General features: G+C 38.3%; 1 protein-coding gene across 2 annotated transcripts in view; it reads right to left on the bottom strand.

The window, feature by feature from the left end:
* Positions 1–23,729, bottom strand: part of thada (THADA armadillo repeat containing) — a 106,859-nt gene that overhangs the window by 78,188 nt on the left and 4,942 nt on the right. For both annotated transcript variants that reach the window (XM_065297337.2, XM_065297336.2), the window contains exons 5-22: positions 22,441–22,586; positions 22,331–22,363; positions 22,194–22,242; positions 21,856–22,049; positions 21,670–21,764; positions 21,362–21,585; positions 20,401–21,104; positions 20,144–20,298; positions 19,897–20,052; positions 19,700–19,795; positions 17,325–17,448; positions 17,085–17,230; positions 16,763–16,994; positions 14,562–14,697; positions 14,261–14,397; positions 10,025–10,165; positions 8,134–8,291; positions 2,350–2,459 (exon numbers count right to left, since the gene is read on the bottom strand). In XM_065297337.2, coding sequence (XP_065153409.1) covers positions 2,350–2,459; positions 8,134–8,291; positions 10,025–10,165; positions 14,261–14,397; positions 14,562–14,697; positions 16,763–16,994; positions 17,085–17,230; positions 17,325–17,448; positions 19,700–19,795; positions 19,897–20,052; positions 20,144–20,298; positions 20,401–21,104; positions 21,362–21,585; positions 21,670–21,764; positions 21,856–22,049; positions 22,194–22,242; positions 22,331–22,363; positions 22,441–22,586 — 3,036 coding nt within the window. The remainder of the gene's footprint in view (positions 1–2,349; positions 2,460–8,133; positions 8,292–10,024; positions 10,166–14,260; positions 14,398–14,561; positions 14,698–16,762; positions 16,995–17,084; positions 17,231–17,324; positions 17,449–19,699; positions 19,796–19,896; positions 20,053–20,143; positions 20,299–20,400; positions 21,105–21,361; positions 21,586–21,669; positions 21,765–21,855; positions 22,050–22,193; positions 22,243–22,330; positions 22,364–22,440; positions 22,587–23,729) is intronic.

The following is a 23,729-nucleotide window of genomic DNA, read 5'->3' as shown; positions in this document are numbered from 1 at the left end:
CATGTTATATTGCGCACTGTAAACGCGATCAAAACTTTAAAAATACAGAAAGAACGGGACCTTTAAATATTTAAGACTGTAGCATTGCTACTATCAAAACACATTAATTTTACCACCCTTGTTATATAATTTGTAATTATCTTACCAATGATGCAGGGAGAAATCCCTTATGTTCAGGGTCCAAAATTAACACCCGAAATTCAGGCATTGGGTATTTAAATTACGTTTGAGCGCGCGCTCGAGTTTTACTTTCGTGATCGCGCGAAAAGACGCAGTACAGGAAGCAATCCGTAATGATTCGCAAAACTGCCTCTTAGAGCAATGTCTGGTGCACATTTTTTTATTTTAATCGCGCATACGCACCTGTGTACCAGTTAAGTAAACCCCTGACTATACTTCATCTCTAGATACTTCAAAACCAATAAGATATAAAACTACCAACGTGCATTTGAATTAAACACTGAGGCGTGTTTGTATTGGTTATGATTTTGCAAAACAAGCTCATAATATTAATAATTTTGCTTGGGAAAGATATGAATATTAACTCAACATTAGGGCTGCAAATAATAATTATTTTCACAAAGCTATTATTTTTTAGATTAATCGACTAGTTGGATAAAAACATAAACATTTACTTCTTCCATCTTCCTTCATAAATCCCTTCATCTCTAAACCGCAGAAAAACAATTCAGAACTCGGCTGCGGACCTGGCAAAGCTGCTTTGTTTTTAAACGAGCTGGACGCCTGGTGAGAAGAAGCGCTACATGATAAACGTGCAGCTCGTATTGTATGAAGAAAAAGATCCTGACTTTAATTATAATCGCACAGCTCACGCTGTATGAAGGGACGCGTGTCCACGTTGTCCAATGGCGGTGCAGAAGCATTTGACATAACAAACCAATGAATTGAATTCAACAAATTGCATTATTGATGATTATCGATTTTATCGATTAGTTGTTGTAACCCTACATAACATGTTTTAACTTGTTAAGTCCCATATACTGTAATTGGGCGTACACACTTAATGCAAAGCATGTATTCGCATCGCACCGCCCAATTCACATTACTCGCATTGCCTCGCACAAAATTGTGTCTATTTGCATCTTTGCATGGACTTTGTATGTAATCTACTAACTCAAATCGTTAAATTCTCATTTGGTGTGTACGTACGCCCCATAAGATGACAGTAAAAAGACGGCATTTTAATATAAAATTATTCATCATTTAACTTCTGGAATGACATGAGGGTCAGTTAATTTTTGGATTACTTTCATGGCCAAGCATGTTTGTGCCCTTGTCACATATTAAAAGCCGACATGTATGATTTTTGTATTAAAATATCCAAAAATCTGTACTGTTGCGGTACTGTTAACTCATTCTCACCATTCAACCCTAAAAACTCAGTAACTTCAGTGTACAGGAAAACCTTCAATTTTAACTCCATACAGGACTGACATCAGTATTTGCTGCTGGCTACTTTATGCATCAAAGAATGGACGCCAAGCACTAAATCACAGCTCAAGCCTGCGTGTGTGTGCATCAGCGCCTGTACCTTGAAGAATAATCATCGACTTATGTTTTTTTACTTGCTTCGGCTCAGATGAACACATCGCATGCATTTCACGTAAACAAAGAAAACGCGGCCGAAACGTGCCAAATGAGAAGTGTGACTATGAAAGAAAGCAGAACGCTGGACTGAAGTCAGACAGTTAAAGACACTCCCTCATCAATGGCTGAACGGATCTAATGTCCCATTCATGTCACGCTCGAGGCAGAGAGCGAGTCGATTTCTTCAACCTCTGTGCTGGGAAAGCATACCAAACTTCATTACAGTTCAGATTTCCAGATGTTTTCAAACTTCCTGATCATTTGAAGCTTGTCCTTCAGGAACAGGCCTGGCTTGCAGTCCAGCAGCTGACAGAGAGCAGAGATTTGGGGGGGAGGTTGGACTGATTAAGGTATGAAATGAGGTTGCCAAGCACAACATCAGGGGGTTGTGGTGAAGCAGTCTGTATGACTCCCTGGTCTAAAGAAACTGTACACATGTTCTCACCAAGGCCTTTGGGTTGAAAACAGCTTGGATTTGAGTGGGAAAATCTGACTTTAGTACTGACAAGGGGAATATCTGAATACAATGAAAGTTTCATTTAAAATTATTATTTTAGAGCAGATACAAGCAATCTAAGTGGCTGAAAAGCATTAGGCATTAAATACATTTAGGCATTTGTCAGATGCTTTCTTTTTATCTTTATATGTGTTCACTGGGAATCAATCCCATAACCTCTGCACTGCTAATGACATTTACAGTAAGCTACACATTCAAATAAGAAAGATGATTCAGTTTCTCACCTGCAAAGCATCTCAGTAAGACGAACAAAGCCCACGTAGGCCAATTCAAATGCTCCCCTGTGACGAGACTGCAAAAGTTGCTCCCGAAAATACATTCCTACAGCCTTTACCTGAGACATAGAGAGAGAAAAAGAGAAATTACCATGTCAGCTACCATCAAAGACCTAGAATGCCTTGTGTGTACATTATTTTTTAATGTATATATGAAGAGTTTGGTTCCAAAATGTGATAAATTCCATTTTAAAAAAATTGTTACAGCCAAAATCAGCATTGCTTCAGGTCAGTATTAAAAAGTAAATTCTTAATTTTACGCAAGATCCGATATGTGACGTGTTATTCTGCCATCTTTTCTCCCTTTTTTTCCAAACGCAATAAACGCCACTACTCCTCCTCTGCAAAGCGCTATAAATCCGCTCAACAAATCACAGCGCACCATTCCACGCATTGTAAACAACAGGATTGAATACAGAAGGAATTTTAGCTTTCCTCATCTACTTTGTGATCAACAAACACACAAAACAAATTTTCTGTGGTGGGGAAGAAACGAAAGCCAAAAAAAAATCTAATAATTTACGTGAGAGGAACTCGGGAGACGGAAAAATTATGGTTGCTTGTTCTCCCGACAGGATCAAGCTTCTGTTATGCTAACACATTGACCTCAGGGGATCTTATGAAAAACGTTCCATTATTTTACTCAAAGCCAACGAAAATCGAGCAGGACCAAAACATTGTACAGCTGATCGTTGTCAAAAAAGTTCGGCGACAACGTCCAAATGATCACAGCAGCCATGACAGTGATCTTAATATGACAAAGTAAGTGTTTTGATTAATGCCATTAATGTTTTTTTTTTTTATGAATATAACATGGCAAAGATGAATGCACATTTATACGCTATATTAATTCGACAGATTTATTGCATTTAAAAAAAAAACTTGGCATGGAATTATTGCATTTTGTGGAAAAATAATCAGTTCTTATAATAAATCTTAACCAATTATGGATTAGAATTTTTAATGTTTATTATAACCTAAAGATGCTACTGTATGTGAAAGTTTGCAACAAAAAACAGTTTTCATCTTGGCACTTTCTTGATATAGAAAACACATTTTTATCGAAATTAGTCTAAATGGATTTATTGCGTTTTGGAACCAAACTCTTCATACATAACATTATATATTTAACAAATGAATTAATTACATGAATTACTTTAGGCTTCACTTATTTTTAATTATACTAAAAATTCAGGATATATTCAATCCTGCATCCTGCTTGCTACCTATAGACCATTTCAAAAGATGTAAACAACACTGGTCCAGAAGCACTTCCTGTTTCAGTTTTTTAACACAAGATAAACGTTGGGATAAAATACAACCAACAGAACACATAGAACTGAGTCAAAAAGTTAAACAAACATCTTAAAGATAATGATATATTATGTGAAATATATAATGATATATTGTGTGAAATAAAAAAACAGTCACAAACTGAAACAGGAAGTGCTTCTGGACCAGTGTTGTTTACATCTTTTGAAATGGTCTATAGACGGTTTCTTTGGAAGCAGGCGTGTTGTCGCGGTTACGCACCTGAACTGAAGTGAGCTTCCATTATGTATTTATTTATCAGTCTGGCTGGTGGCTAAACTGATCTCAGAAAATAATACCTTGTCGAAAATAAAATGCTTTGGTTTGCTAAAAATTAGAGGAGACGAAGAGCATGGATCATAACTGTGTGGAGAGGTTTGGCAGCCAGGCAAGAATTCAAGGAGGACCTGTAGCTAACATTGTATACATTAACTTTACAAAGTAACATTAGCTCAGTGTAAAAGTTGATGTAGTCAGCGTTAGATACGAAATATGAACGAAGGTAGTTTACTTGTCATTTATTTATCGTTATCAGAAATAGACTCCTGTTTGTTACTGAAGTTGCGTTTAGTCCACAAACCTTGTTCATGTATGCTGCTGTCTATATTCAGATTTTATTTACATTCAGAAATTAGAAAATTGAACGTAATGTAATCTCAATTCTGAATGCTGCAAAACCATGCTAATGAATAAAATATAACTGTGAGCCCCCCTGGCACCATCTATAGACAGCCAGTGCTTAAGATACAAACAGGGTTTATTTAAGTCAAACTACAAACCATTAAAATGCTTCAGCAAGACTTTTTTAGCCGGACGCTTCCTGTTTGCAACGGCACCAACACCCCCCACCACCACTACCAAACTTTGTTTCTGCTCCATATGCACCCAGAAATTTCCCAACGTGGCCGGCTAATTACACGTCAGGATCAGTGACCCAAATAGCAGCTTTCCTGCAGCCTCTGGCACGAAGAGATTTAGGGGTTAACGTGAGTCTAATGCTGTTGTTTGCTGCTTGTTTTGATGGCAGTTTTGCTTAAATAGAGAATGAGAGTGAATAAACGCAAACAAACACTCCAAATACTGCAATGCACAGTCCAAGATGTGAAGTGACCTGAAGAAATCAAGAGACAGAACGTATGCATTTGACAGGAACAGTATAGGAATGGTTTTAAGAAATTTAAGGACAAGGTTCATTGTGTTTCTGGCAGTCAGTGGTTCAACTTTAAAAAACACTTTTAAAAATGTGGACCTTGCTTACCAGGGAGTGGAAAGTCACAATTAGCCATGCTGACAACAAATACACAGATAGTCACTTTAAAGGTGCATTGTGTAATTTTTAGCAGGATCTCTTGACACAAATGCAATATAATATACATAACAATATTATCAGTGGTGAATAAAGACCTTACATAATGAACTGTATTGTTTTTATTACCTTAAAATGAGACGATTTTATTTACTTACTACTTACACCAAGACGCCCCCTCTTACATGGAAGTCGCTGTCATGTTTCTAAATGGACAAACTTCTCTATAGAGCGCGTTTCATCACTGCATTGTCTCAGAAAATGACGTGTTTGTCCTGTGGCAGCTACCTACGCATTTGGAAAGGGAGGGGTGAGCTGAGGACTGAGCAATGGTGGTTGCAGTTCACAATCTCACCACTAGATGCCACTAAAAATCTACAACAGGGGACCTTTAAAGGAACAAAAACATTTTGGGGGTGTGTCCTTTTAAATGCAAATTAGCTGATCTCTGCACTAAATGTGCAGGGTTAAGAGTGCAGATGTTTTCCATTACTGACATCACAAATTTCAATTACCTATTTTTTCACTTGCTTGCGGAGAATGATTTGTCAAATTTAAGTTACTGCGTTGATCTTTTTCACATTTTCTAGGTTGATAGAAGCAGTGGGGGCCCAATTATAGCACTTATAATTAGTGATGCACCGATGTATCGGCCACCGATATTTATCGGCCGATTTTTGATGAATTTGAAACCATCGGCATATCGGCAATAGCACGAGAAAGGCCGATACTGATTGTTTATTAATTAACTGCATAAAGAAATCCATTATATGTAAAAAAATGAGTTAATGTTGTTAATAAAATAAATGCTGAATAGCAAAAAACACCTTTGAAGGTTGTCAGGCTTTCTTATTATATTTGTTTTAGCTTAATTTGTGCCTCTCTTATTATGTTGGTCAGTTGAATGTTAATTAGATCCAATCCATGTTCAGTAAAAATAATTTGATGCAGAAATAAACTAGCTAATAGACCAACTGTATTGTATTGTATACAAGTGTTTAATATCGGTATCGGCCAGAAGTTGTCTGTTTTAATCGTTATCGGCCCAAAAAAATCCTATCGGTGCATCCCTACTTATAACGCATTTTCATGATATGTCCCCTTTAAAGAGGTCCTATTATGCTTTTGCCAATTTGTAGCTTTGTGAAGTGTGCATCAAAGCATCAAAATCATCAATATAATTACTTTTACTTGAATGAAACTAATGAAAAGTTAAATTTAAAGAATAAAGGACATACACCAATGTTTAATTTCTGTGTGTACCAAAACAACAGTGAAATATCCCAGAATCCCCCACTGCAGGGATTCTGGGAATCCAGTATTGGTGATGAAATCGAGGAATCATAGCCCATGTGACTGGTTGGAGTTACCACGGCGCCTCCGCGGTCCGAGACAAGTGCCGCGTTTCCGTAGCAACTGAGGACATAACAGGAACCAGACCACACATTGGGGAAAAAGGACCTTCCCTGTCATAAACATGTACGCTCGTCCTTAAACCTCCAAAGAAATGTGGTCTGGAAAAAGATGTAGTATGAGGCATCAATACAAACCGCAAACACAAGCCATGTGGACCCCGTCGGCATCATTAGTTCATCCTTTATATAACAGCTGAATATGCCACGGTAACCACACCAGTGACATCACTAAAATTATTCCACCGCATCTGTTAAAGCGCTGAGGTCATTCAGTAAGACAATAACAATCAGAGTCACATATAAACGCTTTCAGTAAGTCCGCTGGCTGACCAATGCAAATTCCAACTCAAAAACCTTCGCACAGATATCGAGTAACGCCTCCAAGGATTTACCTCATTCTTCTGCGAGATGTTGCAAGGTCTGCTTCCTCCCTCGCAATTTTTGGATTTGGAAACTACAGCGATTGATCGCCAAGTGGGAACATTCGATCAATATCTGTCTTTATACTATAAACAGGCACTTTTTTAAAAGACTTGTGTTTCACTTGTGTATACAGTTTCAAGGAGCGTTGTCATTTTTAGGGTTTATTCCCATTAGCGCTCCATAAGGAATTTGGATGGACATGAGGGTGAACTTTTCCTTGGAAGCAAAGGCAATTGCTTCCAGTGAAAAGAGGGAATTTTTACTCTATGCCACAACCCAATTTCCTGCTTCATTCGATGAATTGTGAACATACATAAACACCGTTTAAACCCAAACACGTCTACCGTGAGTGCTCACATCTTCATTCATACAGCCGGATGCAGGAAACATTTTCGTTTTTATGTATCGCAGCGCACGCGGGATTAAGACGCTGCCAGAATGACTGTTTACGAATTACTCGCAGGGTCTCAGGTGTAAAAACCTGCTGAATGAAGTGTGTGAAGTGGTCCAGCTCTTCAGGAGAAAAAGGAAACCATTTGGAAAGAATGCAGGATGGGGAAGGTAGTCGGCCTGTTAAACAGCAGGCTGGTCTGAAATGAAAGCACTATGTTAAGGGGGCAGATCATAAGACAGGCACAGCGGGGAACAAAATAGACATTCACATAATTTAAACAGCAGAGGAAAAATAACTCGCACTAAGTACAGGCAGCTGGTACCATTATTTGTGACGGTGAGGGTTCAGCTCTTTTCCAAAACCCTGAAAAATGCCTACCGCCTACCTAGACGGTATTTTAAGAGATCACAGACACGTTCATTCATCAAAATGTTGCCATCTTCTAACATATTAATTTGAATGTATCCATCAATATACATAGCCAACTAGCTCCCCAGGGTTTAAAACCTGTAACTGTACTGGAAATACCTTTAACATTTTCATATTTATAAGCCGACGGGGGAACGAAGTTGTATTCAACATGATCGAATTTCCCGACGAGCCTCTTCTACTCCTCAGGGGCCGTTTGTTAAACCATATTCAAGTCTGTATTTGCTATTACCATAACGTTTCAGCTCTCAGCTCCAAAAGATCATCTTACTGGAAAACTATTCATCGAAGGTATAAAGTACAGTTCAATATTATATCTCTTATGTAAGCGAGATCTTGGCTTCAGGGAGGGTCTGCTCTCAAGTTTGGGATGCGTGTCTGTCAATGAGTACTAGATCAGGTGACACCTGCTGGTGGTGTGTGTATGGTGTGTGTGCGTGTTGGTGTTGGCTGACCTGGTCCTCTGTAATGACACCAGCATGTGTGTCAGGAGAACACAGTGGCATGGTCTGACACACGTGACCCAGTAACATGGACACCTCCTTCATGGTCCTCCAGCAACACACCAGCACCATCTGAGCAGTGACCCGATAGGCTTCTCCATCATCATTACCTAACAACCCGGAGTAAACACACAAAAACAATTCCTCCTTACTGATCAGCCTCTCACGGGTCAAATATGAATTATACAAGGTTGACACCCATTCGAACCATGAATATCTATGACTCTTCCTTCATGTCAATCATCATCAGTGGATAAGGAAACGCAAGCAAAACAAAATATTTTAGATATGAACAAAGCCAGAAAAAATTATATTCAAATTTCCATGATTTGTGCATGACTTTTTATTTATTTCCATGACTCTGGAAAAATAAATGCAAATAAAGACAGTCTTATAAGATTAAGTTCAACGTGATAGTGAAGTTCATTTTACATTCACAATCGTTTGCAGAATAAAAGGTTTTGTTTGCATCATGTGTGTGTGTTGTGTATAAAAATTATGTATATATGAATACACACATGCATGTATATATATTTAAGAAATACGTACCTGTATATACTAGCGCTGGGCAAAGATTAATCACAATAATTGCAAACAAAATAAAAGTATGTATGTATGTATGTATGTATGTATAATATATATATATATATATATATATATATATATATATATATATATATATATATACACATACACATACACATACACATACACATACACATACACATACACATACACATACACATACATACATACATACATTCATATATATATATATCAGTCGCTTAAATATATTTTTATTATTGTATATTATTTAACATCTTAGAAGCAGACATTTAATTGGGTAAAACATGACCAAATAAACTATGTTATATTTTGCACAGTTTGTTGTCAGTTTACAGGTAAAACAGAAAAGTTGGGACCATTTTTTCGTTGGGACGTTTCTGTTGTATATGTATACAATTATATTTGACTTTTGAATTATTATTTTTAAATATGTGACACTGACATTTTTTTATTGGGGCCAGTAAAAAAATTTGGCGGAGCTAGTGAAAACCTGAACCACATTTATATATTTATACTTTTACATATTCTATATTGTATATATAAATAAAAATATATTTATAAATAAAAAATGTCTAAAATGTATACATGTATGTGTGTGTTAAAATAAACATAATAATTACACACAGTACACACACACAAAATATATAATAAACACTTTTTATATGCTATTAATCACATTAATTTATATTATATATAAATATGAATACTTAATATATACAAAAAAAATTCTTAAAATTATACATGAATGTGTTTAAGTCGCACAGGTATATTTGTAGCAATAGCAAACAATAAGTTGTATGGGTAAAAAAAATCAAACTTTTCTATGCCAAAAAATCATTAGGGTATTAAGTAAAGACAATGAACCATGAAGATATTTTGTAAATTTCCACCCATTGATGCATTTATCATTAGTAATATGTATTGCTAAGTACTTCATTTGGACATTTTTAAGGCGATTTATTTTCTCAATTTTTTTAGGATATTTTAGATTTTTTGCACCAGATTTTCAAATAGTAGTATCTTGGCCAAATATTGTCCTATTCTATCAAACCATACATCAATGAGAGCTTTTTTTATTCAAAATAATTGACCCTAATGTTTTGTGGTCCAGGCGGACACTTTTATCCTAAGTGACCGTGCGTATATACATTTTATCAGTGAGTGTGTTCTTTGATAAACAAAACCATGTAGCGGTCAACTGAGCCACAGGACACTGCTGTTTACACTAATACTATGGTAAAGGGCAGTACGATGGGAAACTGGTGTGTGTGTGTACCTTTGTTGCTGTTGCTGGCTTGTGGTTTATGGTCTTTGTGCTCTGTCTCACTGGAGTTCAGCTCTCTGGCACTGCTGAAGAAGTCATTAGTGTCACGAGGTTGAATCTCCTGCAGGATTCTCTGAAGACCAGCAGAGGTCTCTGTGGAGCAAGAGAAGTGTTTCTTAACCCGGTGTCCACTAGGGGGACTCAACATACTTCAAAGGGGGCATCAAGATGACTTAAAATTATTTACTAGCAGCATTAAATGAGCTTAAACAAGATATTACTCAGAGTTTGCTTATATGATAAATATGCATATTTCTAGTTATGCCAATCTCTGTCATATGTTATTGAGTGAAGCAGCCTTCAAATATTATTATGGACAAAAAAGGCTGAGATCCACTGATTTACAGCAAACATTTTACAATTTTACATCATAGTCTGAGGAATTATATATACACAAATGTATTTATTGCCCAAAATTGGATATAAAAATGTGTTTGATACATATCTGGTAATTAAATGAGCTAAATATTTGTATCATCTTTGTTAATTTCCTTTTGCAAACCAAAAAGTTATTAAGTTGGCTTGTGAAAGCCAACTTACTGAAATGCTATTTAAACTTATTATTATTATTCCGATCCAAAATTTTCTGACTCTAACTCCTCCTAGAGCTTTAACTCTACATACTCCAAACTCAGGTCAGACCTTCAGTCTTATCTGACTTGAGTTGCTATATCTTTTCTAAGGGATCAGACTTACGGAATTCCTAAAAATTGGGATCAAACTTCCCAAAATTCCCATTGACTTAACATTGAGACAAACTTTGACGGGTCATAGCTGCGAGTGAGAAACTTGTAGAAACTTGTGGCTTACCACATTTAAGGAGGCTGACAGGCTGTGTAAGAACATACATCACAATGGGGTGTAAGCTGTACCCCTTGGGTGTAAGAGGCCCCCAAAATTTCCCATTGACTTATAATGGGGCAGGAAACATGCCCATAAAAGGGAATAAAAGCATCCCAGATGGAATATCTTCACTTTAGAGTGTCTTAGAGACATGGGGGTGGGCTAATTTTACTCAAGCATCCAATCAGTCTCTTAGGATCGTCCCAGAGCTATTAAGCCACGCCCCTAGCAACAATTTTGGGTACCCTAGCAACATCTCCCATAGACTACCATTATAAAAAGCCCAGATGGATATCTTTGCACCAGAGTGTCATAGAGACATAGGTGTGGGCTTATTTTACTCAGGCATCCAATCAGTCTCTGAGGATTCTTATCGAGGTATTAAGCCACGCCCCTAGCAACCAAATATGAGCACCCTAGCAACATAATAAACAAAGCCTTATATCTCTGGATCTGAACATCATAGAGACATGGGGGTTGGGTATTTGGGTCATGTTAGCTTCATGCTAACTTCATGCTAAGTCATGCTAGCTTCATGCTTGTTTCATGCTAGCTTTATGCTAATTTTATAATAAATCTTGCTAACTTCATGTAAAATCATGCTAGCTTCATGCTAATCAATGTTAGCATCATGCTAGCTTCATGCTAATTCATGTTAGAATCATGCTAGCTTCATGCTAATTCGTGTTAGCATCATGCTAGCTTCATGCTAATTTTTTTATTTATTTTTTTTTTTTCTTTTTTTATTTTTTTTTTTAGCTTCATGCTAATTCATGTTAGCATCATGCTAGCTTCATGCTAATTCGTGTTAGCATCATGCTAGCTTCATGCTGATTCATGTTAGCATCATGCTAACTTCATGCTGATTCATGTTAGCATCATGCTAGCTTCATGCTAATTCGTGTTAGCATCATGCTAGCTTCATGCTAATTCGTATTAGCATCATGCTAGCTTCATGCTAATTCGTATTAGCATCATGCTAGCTTCATGGTAATTCATGTTAGCATCATGTTAATTCATGTTAGCATCATGCTAGCTTCATGCTAATTCATGCTAGCATCATGCTAGCTTCATGCTGATTCATGTTAACATCATGCTAGCTTCATGCTAATTCGTGTTAGCATCATGCTAGCTTCATGCTAATTCGTATTAGCATCATGCTAGCTTCATGCTAATTCGTATTAGCATCATGCTAGCTTCATGCTAATTCATGTTAGCATCATGCTAGCTATATGCTAATTCATATTAGCATCATGCTAGCATCATGCTAAATCATGTTAGCATCATGCTAGCTTCATGCTGATTCATGTTAACATCATGCTAGCTTCATGCTAATTCATGTTAGCATCATGTTAGCTTCATGCTAATTCATGTTAGCTTCATGCTAATTCATGTTAGCTTCATGTTAACATCATGTTAGCTTCATGTTAACATCATGTTAGCTTCATGCTAATTCGTATTAGCATCATGCTAGCTTCATGCTAATTCATGTTAGCATCATGCTAGCTTCATGCCAATTCATGTTAGCATCATGCTAGCTTCATGCCAATTCATGTTAGCTTCATGCTAATTCATGTTAGCATCATGCTAGCTTCATGCTAATTCATGTTAGCATCATGCTAGCTTCATGCTAATTCGTATTAGCATCATGCTAGCTTCATGCTAATTCGTATTAGCATCATGCTAGCTTCATGCTAATTCGTATTAGCATCATGCTAGCTTCATGCTAATTCGTATTAGCATCATGCTAGCTTCATGCTAATTCGTATTAGCATCATGCTAGCTTCATGCTAATTCATGTTAGCATCATGCAAGCTATATGCTAATTCATATTAGCATCATGCTACCATGATGATAAATCATGTTAGCATCATGCTAATTCATGTTAGCATAATGCTAGCTTCATGCTAATTCATGTTAGCATCATGCTAGCTTCATGCTAATTCATGTTAGCATCATGTTAGCTTCATGCTAATTCATGTTAGCTTCATGTTAGCTTCATGCTAATTCATATTAGCATCATGTTAGCTTCATGCTAATTCATGTTAGCATCATGCTAGCTTCATGCTAATTCATGTTAGCATCATTCTAGCTTCATGCTAATTCATGTTAGCATCATTCTAGCTTCATGCTAATTCATGTTAGCATCATGCTAACTTCATGCTAATTCATGTAAGCTTCATGCTAATCATGTTAACATCATGATAGCTTCATGCTAATCATGTTAGCATCATGCTAACTTCATGCTAATATCATGCTATCTTCTTGCTAATCATGCTAACATCATGTTAGCTTTATGTTAATCATGTTAACATCATGCTAGCTTCATGCTAATCATGCTAGCATCATGCTAATCATGCTAGCATCATGCTAACTTCATGTTACATCTTGTTAGCTTCATGTTAAATCATGCTAGCTAAATTGTGCTAGCTTTTTGCTAAATCATGCTGGCTTGATGTTAAATTATCAAGCTAACTTCATGTTAAATCATGCTAACTTCATGTAAAATCATGCTAGCTTCATGCTAAATCATGCTAGCTTATGTTTGCTTCATAAACTTTCAGGCCAGGCTTTCTCAAGCCAACTTAAAGTTTGTCTTCAAACTTTACTATCTAGTTAATAAATAAAATCTTACATCAGTGCAAAAAAAACGGTTAAAAACTAAACAAGCAACATTAAAATTATATTGGAGGTTTCCAGGACAGGGCTTAAGCCTAGTCCCAGACTAAAATGCATTTAAAGGCGTCTTAACTGAAAACAGCTTGCACTCATATATGTGTCCACAAAACCAGTTATAAGGGTCAATTTTTGGGGCATTTAAACCGAGCCATTGATGTATGGTTATATAGGATAGGACAATATTTGGTTAAGATACAACTATTTGAAAATCTGGAATTTAAGGATGTGAAAAAATCTACATTTTGAGTAAGTCACTTTAAAGTTGTCCAAATGAAATCCTAACACATATTACTAATGATAAATAAATCTTTTATATATTTACGGTAGGAAATTTACCAAATATCTTCATGGAAAATGATCTTTACTTTAAAGATGTATCATTTGACCCATTGTTGGCAATTGCTACAAATATACCCATGCTCCTTATTACTGGTTTTGTGGTCCAGGGTCACATATTTTAAAACATATCATATCAGTGCCATTGTTTTGTCTCATGATACATCAGTAAAACATTTATTGCAAGGTATGTTTGTAAAAACTAATTAAAATGTCCTGATATAACAAAGGCATAGTCCTGGCTAAATCTAAACCCTGTCTGGAAAGCCACCCTATTAAGTTTGAACACTATTTATGATAGAAAAATTAAACAGTGTGAGGTGTATTTACCAGAATCTGTGTCCATAGGAATAAGACCTTCAGGAGAGGAGCTCTGAACCACGGGTGATACAACATCAGACATCCTATAACACAGAGCTATGAGCTCTGAGACTACAGTCCTCCAATCAGACAGCAGCACAAGAGATCTAAACACATCACAAGCATCATAAGTATAAACATCCATGTATAGTTGTGCATCCGTGTGTGTGTGTGTGTGTGTGTGTGTGTGTGTGTGTGTGTGTGTGTGTGTGTGTGTGTGTGTGTGTGTGTGTGTGTGTGTGTGTGTGTGTGTGTGTGTGTGTGTGTGTACCGAGTGTTGAGCTGTTGTAAGACCGCAGTAATACAGTGAGCTCTTCCATATAAAGGATAGGAGGCAGCAGCCTGCAGAAGAGATGACTCGGCCTTCCCTATCTCTTCCTTCAGACAGGCCATCAGCCACCGCACCACTGAAACATCACAATAAATACATGTATTCTTCAATTCAGAATTCAAAAATGACAAACAATGGAAAAAGTCAGCATTGGGTATCATGTGCATCAAGGCCCTGTCCACAGGTATTTTCAAAACCGTCCCTTTCTCTATGTGGTTTGGCCGTTCGTCCACATGCGAACGCAGTATCAGGTAACTGAAACCAAACTTTAATGAAAACTCCTGCTAGGGTGAAGATTTTCAGGTTGCAGCGTTGCTGTGTAGCTGGTAAAACCAGGGTTTTTTACTTGCGACATTGTTATGACTCTGCAATGGCTTTTGATTGGCCAATATGGCTTTACGGTTAGGAATATATCGCCAATTGTTGGTTTGACATGCTCTTGACAGCGCTTCATAGCGGGTTTTGCGTGTTCGTGTAGACGCAGATATTTATTTAAAGGGGACAGAGAATGAAAAACCATTTTTACCTTGTCTTTGTTGAATAATGGTAGTCTACCCACATTGCTAGACATGCTAAACATCTCAGTCTCATAGAAATTCCTCTTTTAGAAATGTCAGCCAGAAAACGGCCCAATCTGAAAAACTGATGCTTATGACATCACAGGCATCTCACTGCCCCTCCACTTTAAAATAATTGGCTACATTTTTAGAGAGGCAGCAAAGTCAGCCAATCAGTAATGAGATTGCAAGTTAAGCCAGTAGGAGCCATATAGGTGCAAAACCACTTGTTTAAAATCCCCCACCCTAATAGAGCTATTTGAGAGAGGTTTTTAGGAAGCTTCTAAGGCATTACAGACCCAAACAAAAACATTTTTGTCTACATGTCACATCACAGAACAAGAATAAATACTCCGTTCAATCATTCTATGTCACCTTTAATGAAGGAGGGCAAAACTCAGTTTATAAAAATACCCATATACGTGTGGACTAGGCCTAATACTGACAAATCTGTTCGTATGAAAAGCCGCTAAATGCAACCGCCATCAAAAATGTGATTATGATATTAACCAAATGCTCTCGGCACGTATTATAAATTCATCAAATACTTTAAATCTGCTTAATCCCAGCCAAAGGTCATTCAGAAATACCAATTTGTTGAAGAAAAACCATTAATAGCCTAATAAAAAATACTAATTTACAAGAAAACACGTGAGACGGACTTAGAGGGTTTTGCATCTGAGCTCTTGACATATTCTCAAGCTGTTGTATGACTTCAGTAGACTTTGGATACAGTGCACAACTTTATGAGTATTTTATGATGATTTCTCATCAGTTTTTAGAGCTTTAAAAGTAGAGTCTACACGGGTCCACTTAGATCTTAAAACCCAAGGGTCTCGGGTAATTTAATATGAATGTGTTTTTGTCAAACGGACCCGAAACGACCGAACTATCTTGCGTGTGTGCATCGAGTCCTTTTCCAGCCCCCTTTTTGCCAAGAGTGCTTGCGACATTGTGTAGCTAGCTATAGGTTAATTTTCATTGAGCAAGACCTGTCAATCAATTTAAAATGCACATTTTAGGTTACTTTGGTGTCGTCGTCAGATAACAAAGTAAAATAAATGTAGCAGCGGGCCAAATTGGATTTGAGGCCACTGGGGTTTCTTTCTGCCTGACTAGTGCGTGCGGGGATGCAGACTGCAAACATATTGGGGCAGGTTAAATTCGGGTCCAGTCGGGTAAAAAAAAAAAAATTGCCACTGGTTCGGGTCGGACTCAGATGTAATTTTCCCGGGTTTGTCTTGGGTCAGGTTTTTCTTAAAAAAAAATATATAAATTATATATCACGTTGGGTTTGGGTAAGAAGTTGGTAAACATTCCAGTCGGGTACATTTCTTCAAAACCATGGTTACCAATGAACTCCATTAAACTATCTGTATGGAATTAACATGTTCTTTAATACAATACAAACACAATGTTTATTTCTCTAACGTATAATTAAAATAAACTGTAGTCTTAAAACCTCCAAATGGTATATGATGGTATTTTGCAGTTTTAAAATGAATAATCTGCCCAATCATTTTAAATGATTATGAAACACAACTACAGTTTGAGTGTGATGGTCATCTAAACATACTGACTTACCTTCCAGCATGTTCTTCTCCAGTATGGAGACCTCAGAGGCCTGGGACTGGATTAGTGCTGGCAACTGGAGAGAAAAGTGATAATTCCGGATACACCCGAGTAACGCATCGTGCATGTCCGGCTGGTGGATCAGCAGGTTGAGAAGATGAGCTGCAGTAACGCTGTCAAAGGGTTTAGTGCTGGTGCTGAGGTCCAGAGCTGCCTGCAGCAAAGACCGCAACCTCTCAGGCTCCTAAACAGAAAACTCATACATTCATATTTCATCCCAACAACAACAATGTATGCTGGTGAGATGGGATGTTTTCTGTTGAATAATCCTCACCTGAAGTCGCACAGCTGCAGTAGGCAGTTTTTGTAAGAGGTTGCAGGCGAGTTGCTTCACCTCCAGAAAGTTGCTGGAGATACAGCTCAGTACAGCTTGAGCATCAGAGTCACAAACTGAATCTCCAAGAGCAAAACCAACAGAGCCTCATGGAAGGAGGTAAAGAGATCAATAAGTACAAATATGATATCAGTGATTTCAGTGGGGAGTGCAGTGTTTCAGAAAAGGGCTTGGTGATACCTGTGTCAAAGGTAAAATGTTCAGCTATCAGGCCGAGCAGATGAAGAGCCATCAGACACCTGGAGAATGAAGCTCCTGGATGAAGCACCTGGAACAGGGTTTTGCAAAACCAGCGCAGGAACTCCTAGTGAAACACACACACACATACTGTAAACCAGATTCCTATTTTTATATTTAGTAAAGAAAATATAAAGTTGCAACAGCGTAGTGAGTAGCAACGTTTCTATTACCAATTAAATTGAGCAAATTGAAAATGCGGCCAATGGAAAACAGCAATTTGCATAAACTCACATATTTTGTAAATGTTTTAGATGGTTTTTAAGCAATTAGAAAAGGAATATATTCCAAAACCGCAACCCGCATTTACAGTTCACCTGACTTGATATGGCATGGTATGTTTGGTTAAAGTGAAGTGGTTTGTTTGGCATTATTTAACCACCAATAATGCACCAATTCACTGCGCTGGTGCTGTGGTTAGAAAATGTGTGTGCGGGTATGAAGCTGGGATTTATACTGAACAATCACTCTTACCTGTTTAAAATTAAAATGCATATTTTATCATATTTATTTATGCTTTAAACATTTAGAATATTATGTTTTCTTACATTCAAATTTCGTATTAATATTTAATATTTTTATCTTAAAGTGACACTTTGTAGTTTTTCAACCTTCATAATATATTTTCAGGACCCTTGTGATGTCACATCGACTAAAAATAAGTTGAATGACATAGCCTGACGGGGTTTGTATCGCTTTTACTCATACTTTTAAACTTGGGGTTTCGGGTAGTAACCCGAGCACGAAAATAACTACAAAAATCTGCTTTACGGCATAAGTCACTTCCTCCAGTTCCTCAAAATTGGACGTGAGAGCGCAACTATTTATTTTCCTGATGTTTTTGTCATGGCCGAAGCAGCAACTAAGAAAAAGAAACCTAATGTTTTGTCGGAGGAGACCAGAAAGAGAAAACGGGAGAGTGACAAAATAAAAGGAAGGACGGGATCAATTATATGGGGCCAGCGTTCGCTCGCTGGCATGAACTAAAGGAGGAGGAGGGGTTGGCCCACATGCTTGAATTTGTACTAGTACGTAATGTTATATTGCTTGCTTATATAAGTCCTGTCCGGTTCCCGAACACTCTTTTTTTACCTGAACTTTACTGGAGGCTACTTGGAGAGTTTAGAGAGAGACTTATATCATGTGACACTGTGGCCGTGGAGCGTCACGGACCAACGACACGGGCGATCCGGGTTCAATTCCCCTTTAAGGCAATTTTTATATAAACTTTAAAGCATAACTAAACCCCTGGTCAGAGCCTGACTCCACCCACTGGCAATATTTGAAAAATTGAAGAAAAGTGGGAAGTTCCCAACGGAGATAGAGGGGACGAACTAAGCTCGTACCAAGTGTGTGGTGAGATCGCAACAAGGGTGTGGTGAGCTTGAACCTGCTTACGTCAAGAGGCATTTTTTGGACCTAACATCCAATAGGAAAATTCAACTGCAGTAGCCACCGTTCAACCTAAAGAGGGCAGCACTCAGACGTTTTTACACCATATATTGTAGTATTGAAACACTTTATATCCAAATGTCAAAAAGCTTACAAAAATCAATGAACAGCACTAATAAAGCATCATTCTTGCAGATCATTAACTAAAAAAAGTTGGTTTAGAGTTTAGTTACTCTTTAACCAAGCGACCACCATTACAACTGGCTTGTAAACATGAGCTACGCGATCTTTTGACGTTTGCAAAAAATAAAACCCATGACATTATATTCATATGACATGTTGGAAGGCACACTTTGTGACCTAAAGTTTGTCTTCTTTTCCTTTGCGACAATGCTGTGGCGCTTGTGGCCTCTAGGGGCGCTAGACGTGAAAAATACATGTCTAGCACCCCCTAGTGGCCAAAAAGTTCTGCGATGTGCCTTTAATATTCTTAAAAATAAAAAAGTTTTTATTCTTTCATAAAAATGCTTCATTCTTTAAAAAGTTGTGTTCTTAGCATTATTCGATGCATTATTATGCTGTTTTATTGTCATAATATAATCAGTGACATACAGTAAAATGGTCTTAAAAAGACAAAATATATCATTTTTTCTGGGGAAATTAACCAACCTTTGAAAAGTAGCTACCATGACAGGCCTACTTTTAAATTAGCTTTCGTAGTATTTTTATTTTATCTACATGTCGGACTGCACAGCACCGTATGAAGTTGAACACACCAGTCACCATGGTTTTTGAAATGACTTATTGCGAGACATCAAAATTATGCTTTCATTGCATAACATCAGTTAATGGAAAGACTGTATAGATAAGAATCTATTTAGCAGTATTCTACCCAACCCTAATCTAAAAATATAAGGGTATAATACCTGGTACATGTGGAGGATTTCTTGGTCTTTGTCATTTGGATTCTGGTCAAGTTTCTTGTGCAGTAGCTGAGCACTGTCCTTCACCCGACACAAGAGCTGACAACATCAAAACATACAGGAGCCAATCAGATCACATTCACATGGCTGAGACCACACAATTTTCTTTCATAAATCAGCAAAAATTTTGGTTTTCATACCTTCTTAAACAGGCTGATCGTCTGTTGCCTAACTCCAGGTGATTGGCTGTTCAGATTAAAGGGCAGAAAGTGTCGGATCAGCTCCATTTCCTGTTTAGAGAGAGTTTCTGTGCTGCGATGGCTCTCGCAAACCAAACCGAGTGCGTCCATTCGCACCTGATTTCACGAATCACCAAACCAAGTAGAGGAGAATTAGACTGAAGTATAAACAAGGAAGTGTTAGTGGTGCATGCAGCTGGTTTTTCACCTGATCGTGTTTGTGCACCAACGCCTGTCGCATTAGTGGGAGGGGCACCAGGCCATCCCATAATTCCTCGTCTAGAGACTTGAGAACACCTTGAGCTCTGGCGGCACGCAGACAGGTCATCAGAGCACCCAATGCACCTCTGCTACCAGACGCTCCTGAGAAACAAACACAAAGACACTTAAACATTCAATTCAATACAAAACTCAGTTTAATTCCTCTCAGTAAATATTCTTAAATCATTGTATGAGTAATCTTACCCTCTGTACTGGATGGCATCTCCTGCAGGGCCTGCACCATGTGGCTAAGACTAGATGGGTTACAGCGCAACAGCTTGGGTAGAAAGTAGTCCAATATATAAGTTGTCTGGTCCAGCCGGGCTGCACACAGCACCTCCAAGAGTGGCGTCACCCACGCCTCGTGCCATCTTTCCATCCAGGCATGATCATCTTTAAACCGGGCACAAAGCTGGGCTTTATGACTCACAAATAGCTTCTCCAGCAGATCGCTGGCGTACGGTGCCAACGTCTGATCTCCCATCAAACCCAGCAGCCTGGATGAAAGACCACCATCAAGCCTCAAAAGATGCTCTGCTCCTAAATGCTCCACCAGACAGGCCAGGGTGCCGTACTTCCCTTTCATATGCCACTCCAGAGCTAGAAGATCCCGGGTAAGTTGAGCGATGTAGGGGTCGGCGGTGGGATCGGACCTGTGCTCGGTGCAATTCTGGTGGATCAGTAGCAGGTTCTGGAACAGGGAGCGAGTCTGGTGACGTACCCCGTCTAGTGGGTGTTCCCAATGGGAGTAGACGTGGTGGTGGAGGCGTGTGATTAGAGGAGAACCCCCGACGAGAGACAGGCGAAGGAGAGGGGGACACGTGTCCGCCTGGACACAATCGACCGCAGCGCCGCTCCAAAGAGTTAAAACACGAGCCACGACCATTACCGTGCTTGACTCTTTCACTCTATGAGAAAGCGAGCAATGGGTTAAAGGAAATTTAGTTGGATCAATTTTTCAAAAAACGAAAGTACAGTCAGGTTTATAAAAGTGTTCATGTAGCTCAATTGGTAGAGGAAAAGTTATGGGCAAGGCCAGACCAAATCTTTGGAAAAAAAATTCTGCTGAATGATTTAAATGTTTTAAAAAATATATAAGAGAATTTAATCCAGAGGAAATCTAAATGCAATACTACTTTTATATCAGTGATTTATGCCACTGCACCTTGCATCTAAAGACAGAAGCATTTCGGGAATGAGGAGCAGCAGTTTCTCCGCCTGTGGGCCGAGAGTTTTTCCTTTCCAGCTGATCATGGCCAGAGCTCCATGACTCAGATACAGAGCCACAGCTGCAGGTCTGCTCCTCTCATACAGCGCCGCACAGCTCCGACTCAACCACAAGGGTGCAGTGTCGTTCTCCTCATCCATACCCTGCAGGAGACCTGCAACCTGAAAACACATACGATCATATGGGTTCATGGAAAATCTGCTATTGTACTACACAACTTTTAAAAGAAAAGTAAGTTCACTCACAGTGACAGGTACATCATCTCCATTTCCCATAACAGATCTAATGAGCAGGACAACAGCCATCCCTGCAGTGCTCTGAACTGCCTGAACAAACTCCTCTGGATTTTAGGAAAAAGTGATAGAGAAAGATGGAACGGAAACTCTGATGTGCATTAAGAAATATATTACACATAGCGGTTTTCAGCATACCATCAGTCAATATAGATGAGTAGCATCTCAGTAATCCACAGAGTGCTTGCTGTAGATCGCAATGGTTTGAAGCTGAAAGCAGTGCTGCACTAATGGGCTCTTGAGATCTCTGGACCACCAGCATGGAGGTCTTCACCGCTGCAAGACAGGACTGCATCAACTGAGCCTGAGCCACGTGACGACCAGCAAGACCACTGAGGACAAAATCAAATATGAGTGCACAATAATACAATTATATAACAGTTATTTGCATGTGAAACATTCTGTTTATGAGTAGTGATGCAATCGCACTGTGAATCCCATGTTTACGGCACCTTAAATAACAATGAAGAGTTTACCTGTTCTGCTCCACATAATAACTCAAAACTCGCTGAAGGAACTGGAGAACTATGAAAACCAGAAAACCATTGGTTCAGAAATGACATGCAAGACAATAACTTTTATGCCATTAATGTGTTAATGATTTAATACAAACCTTCTGTTAGCAAACGATGAATGCATTTCTCACCTGCAAAACAGAACATAATTAACAACTGATATAATGACACAATTGAATAATTAATTATAATACCAGCACTAACATACCAATGGGAAAGCGATCCAGACAGGAAGTGATGCAATCCGTCAGGTGAGGATATTGATCTGTGCTCACGATGAATGAGGCAGACAGGCACTCAGATAGACACCCAACAGTCTGCTCCTGTAGCCAATCTGGACTGCTAGCTATTGCACTATTGTGAAGAAAAAATTTGATTATACATTTTTTTTTATGTATAAATAATTCCCTTAATGTGTTCTATTTTATATATATTTTAATGTTACATTTTTTATGTATAAAGATTTATGAAACTTTTATTTAATAAATAAATGTGCAACTGAAAGAGAAAATTTTATTGGAAGTAGAAAACCCTTTTAAATATTCACTAAAATTACAAGAAATAAAAGATAAAGTAGTCTTTTCTGTACAATGACAGCTTTAATTGAATATTGTTTACATTTAAAGACTCTGCATTACATCAGTGGACCTCAGCGTATATTTGAAATTAACAGAGCATTTCAAGCAGCCACGTGATTGGTTGATTGGTGTTTTATGTCATACGTCTGACATCAGTTGTAGAAACCAAATTCAAAACAAAATTCTCACTCTTTATATCTTGATACACACACAGATTTCTAAAGAGATTTTCTGCTGCTTCTGAATCTTGTTGATATCTTCATGATGACGAGCACGATGAGGACCTTCACAGGTGAGTATGGCCTCCGAAGGACACGAGTTCGTTCAACATTTTTGGATGACTACTGTGTAGGCCAGTTGAGTGTTTCCAGGTCGAGGGTGTCGAAGGTAGCGGACCTCCCAGTGATGGCGGATGTGACCGGGTTGGACCACACCTACAGCTGCATCTCCAGAGCCGTTCAGCCACCGAAGAAGAGGAAGAGAGATGCTGAGCTGCAGGAGGACCACCAGAGGCTGGAGGACAGGTACATGCACAACACCGCTGTTATTCCTGACCTTTGTCCAGCACTTTTCAGGCCTCCGGTCTCAGCACCATCCACGGACACGGCACCAGAGGAACCTCTCTTCATCAACGGCCGCACCGTGGAGGACTTTCAGGTAAGAGTGTAACAATAAATCGCAATACACACTAATAAAGCTTGTCCGGTATTGATACTGAAATGCAGAGGCAATATTATGCATAGCTATTTCATGTACTACGGCTCTTTGATCAGACCTTATCAATCTAAAATCACTGTTTAAGTTGTTTATATAAAAAGCAGCACTTGTCAAACATAGTCATTATAAATATTCTTTATTATCATAAAAATACCTCAAAGTTTTGAAGAGAAGCGATATAAATTAGCTTGTAGTCAATTCC

Source organism: Paramisgurnus dabryanus, chromosome 20 (assembly GCF_030506205.2).
Source record: "Paramisgurnus dabryanus chromosome 20, PD_genome_1.1, whole genome shotgun sequence".
In the NCBI taxonomy this organism is placed as follows: Eukaryota; Metazoa; Chordata; class Actinopteri; order Cypriniformes; family Cobitidae; genus Paramisgurnus; species Paramisgurnus dabryanus.
The sequence above is the reverse complement of the archived record's forward strand: the minus strand, read 5'-3'. Positions and strand labels throughout refer to the sequence as shown.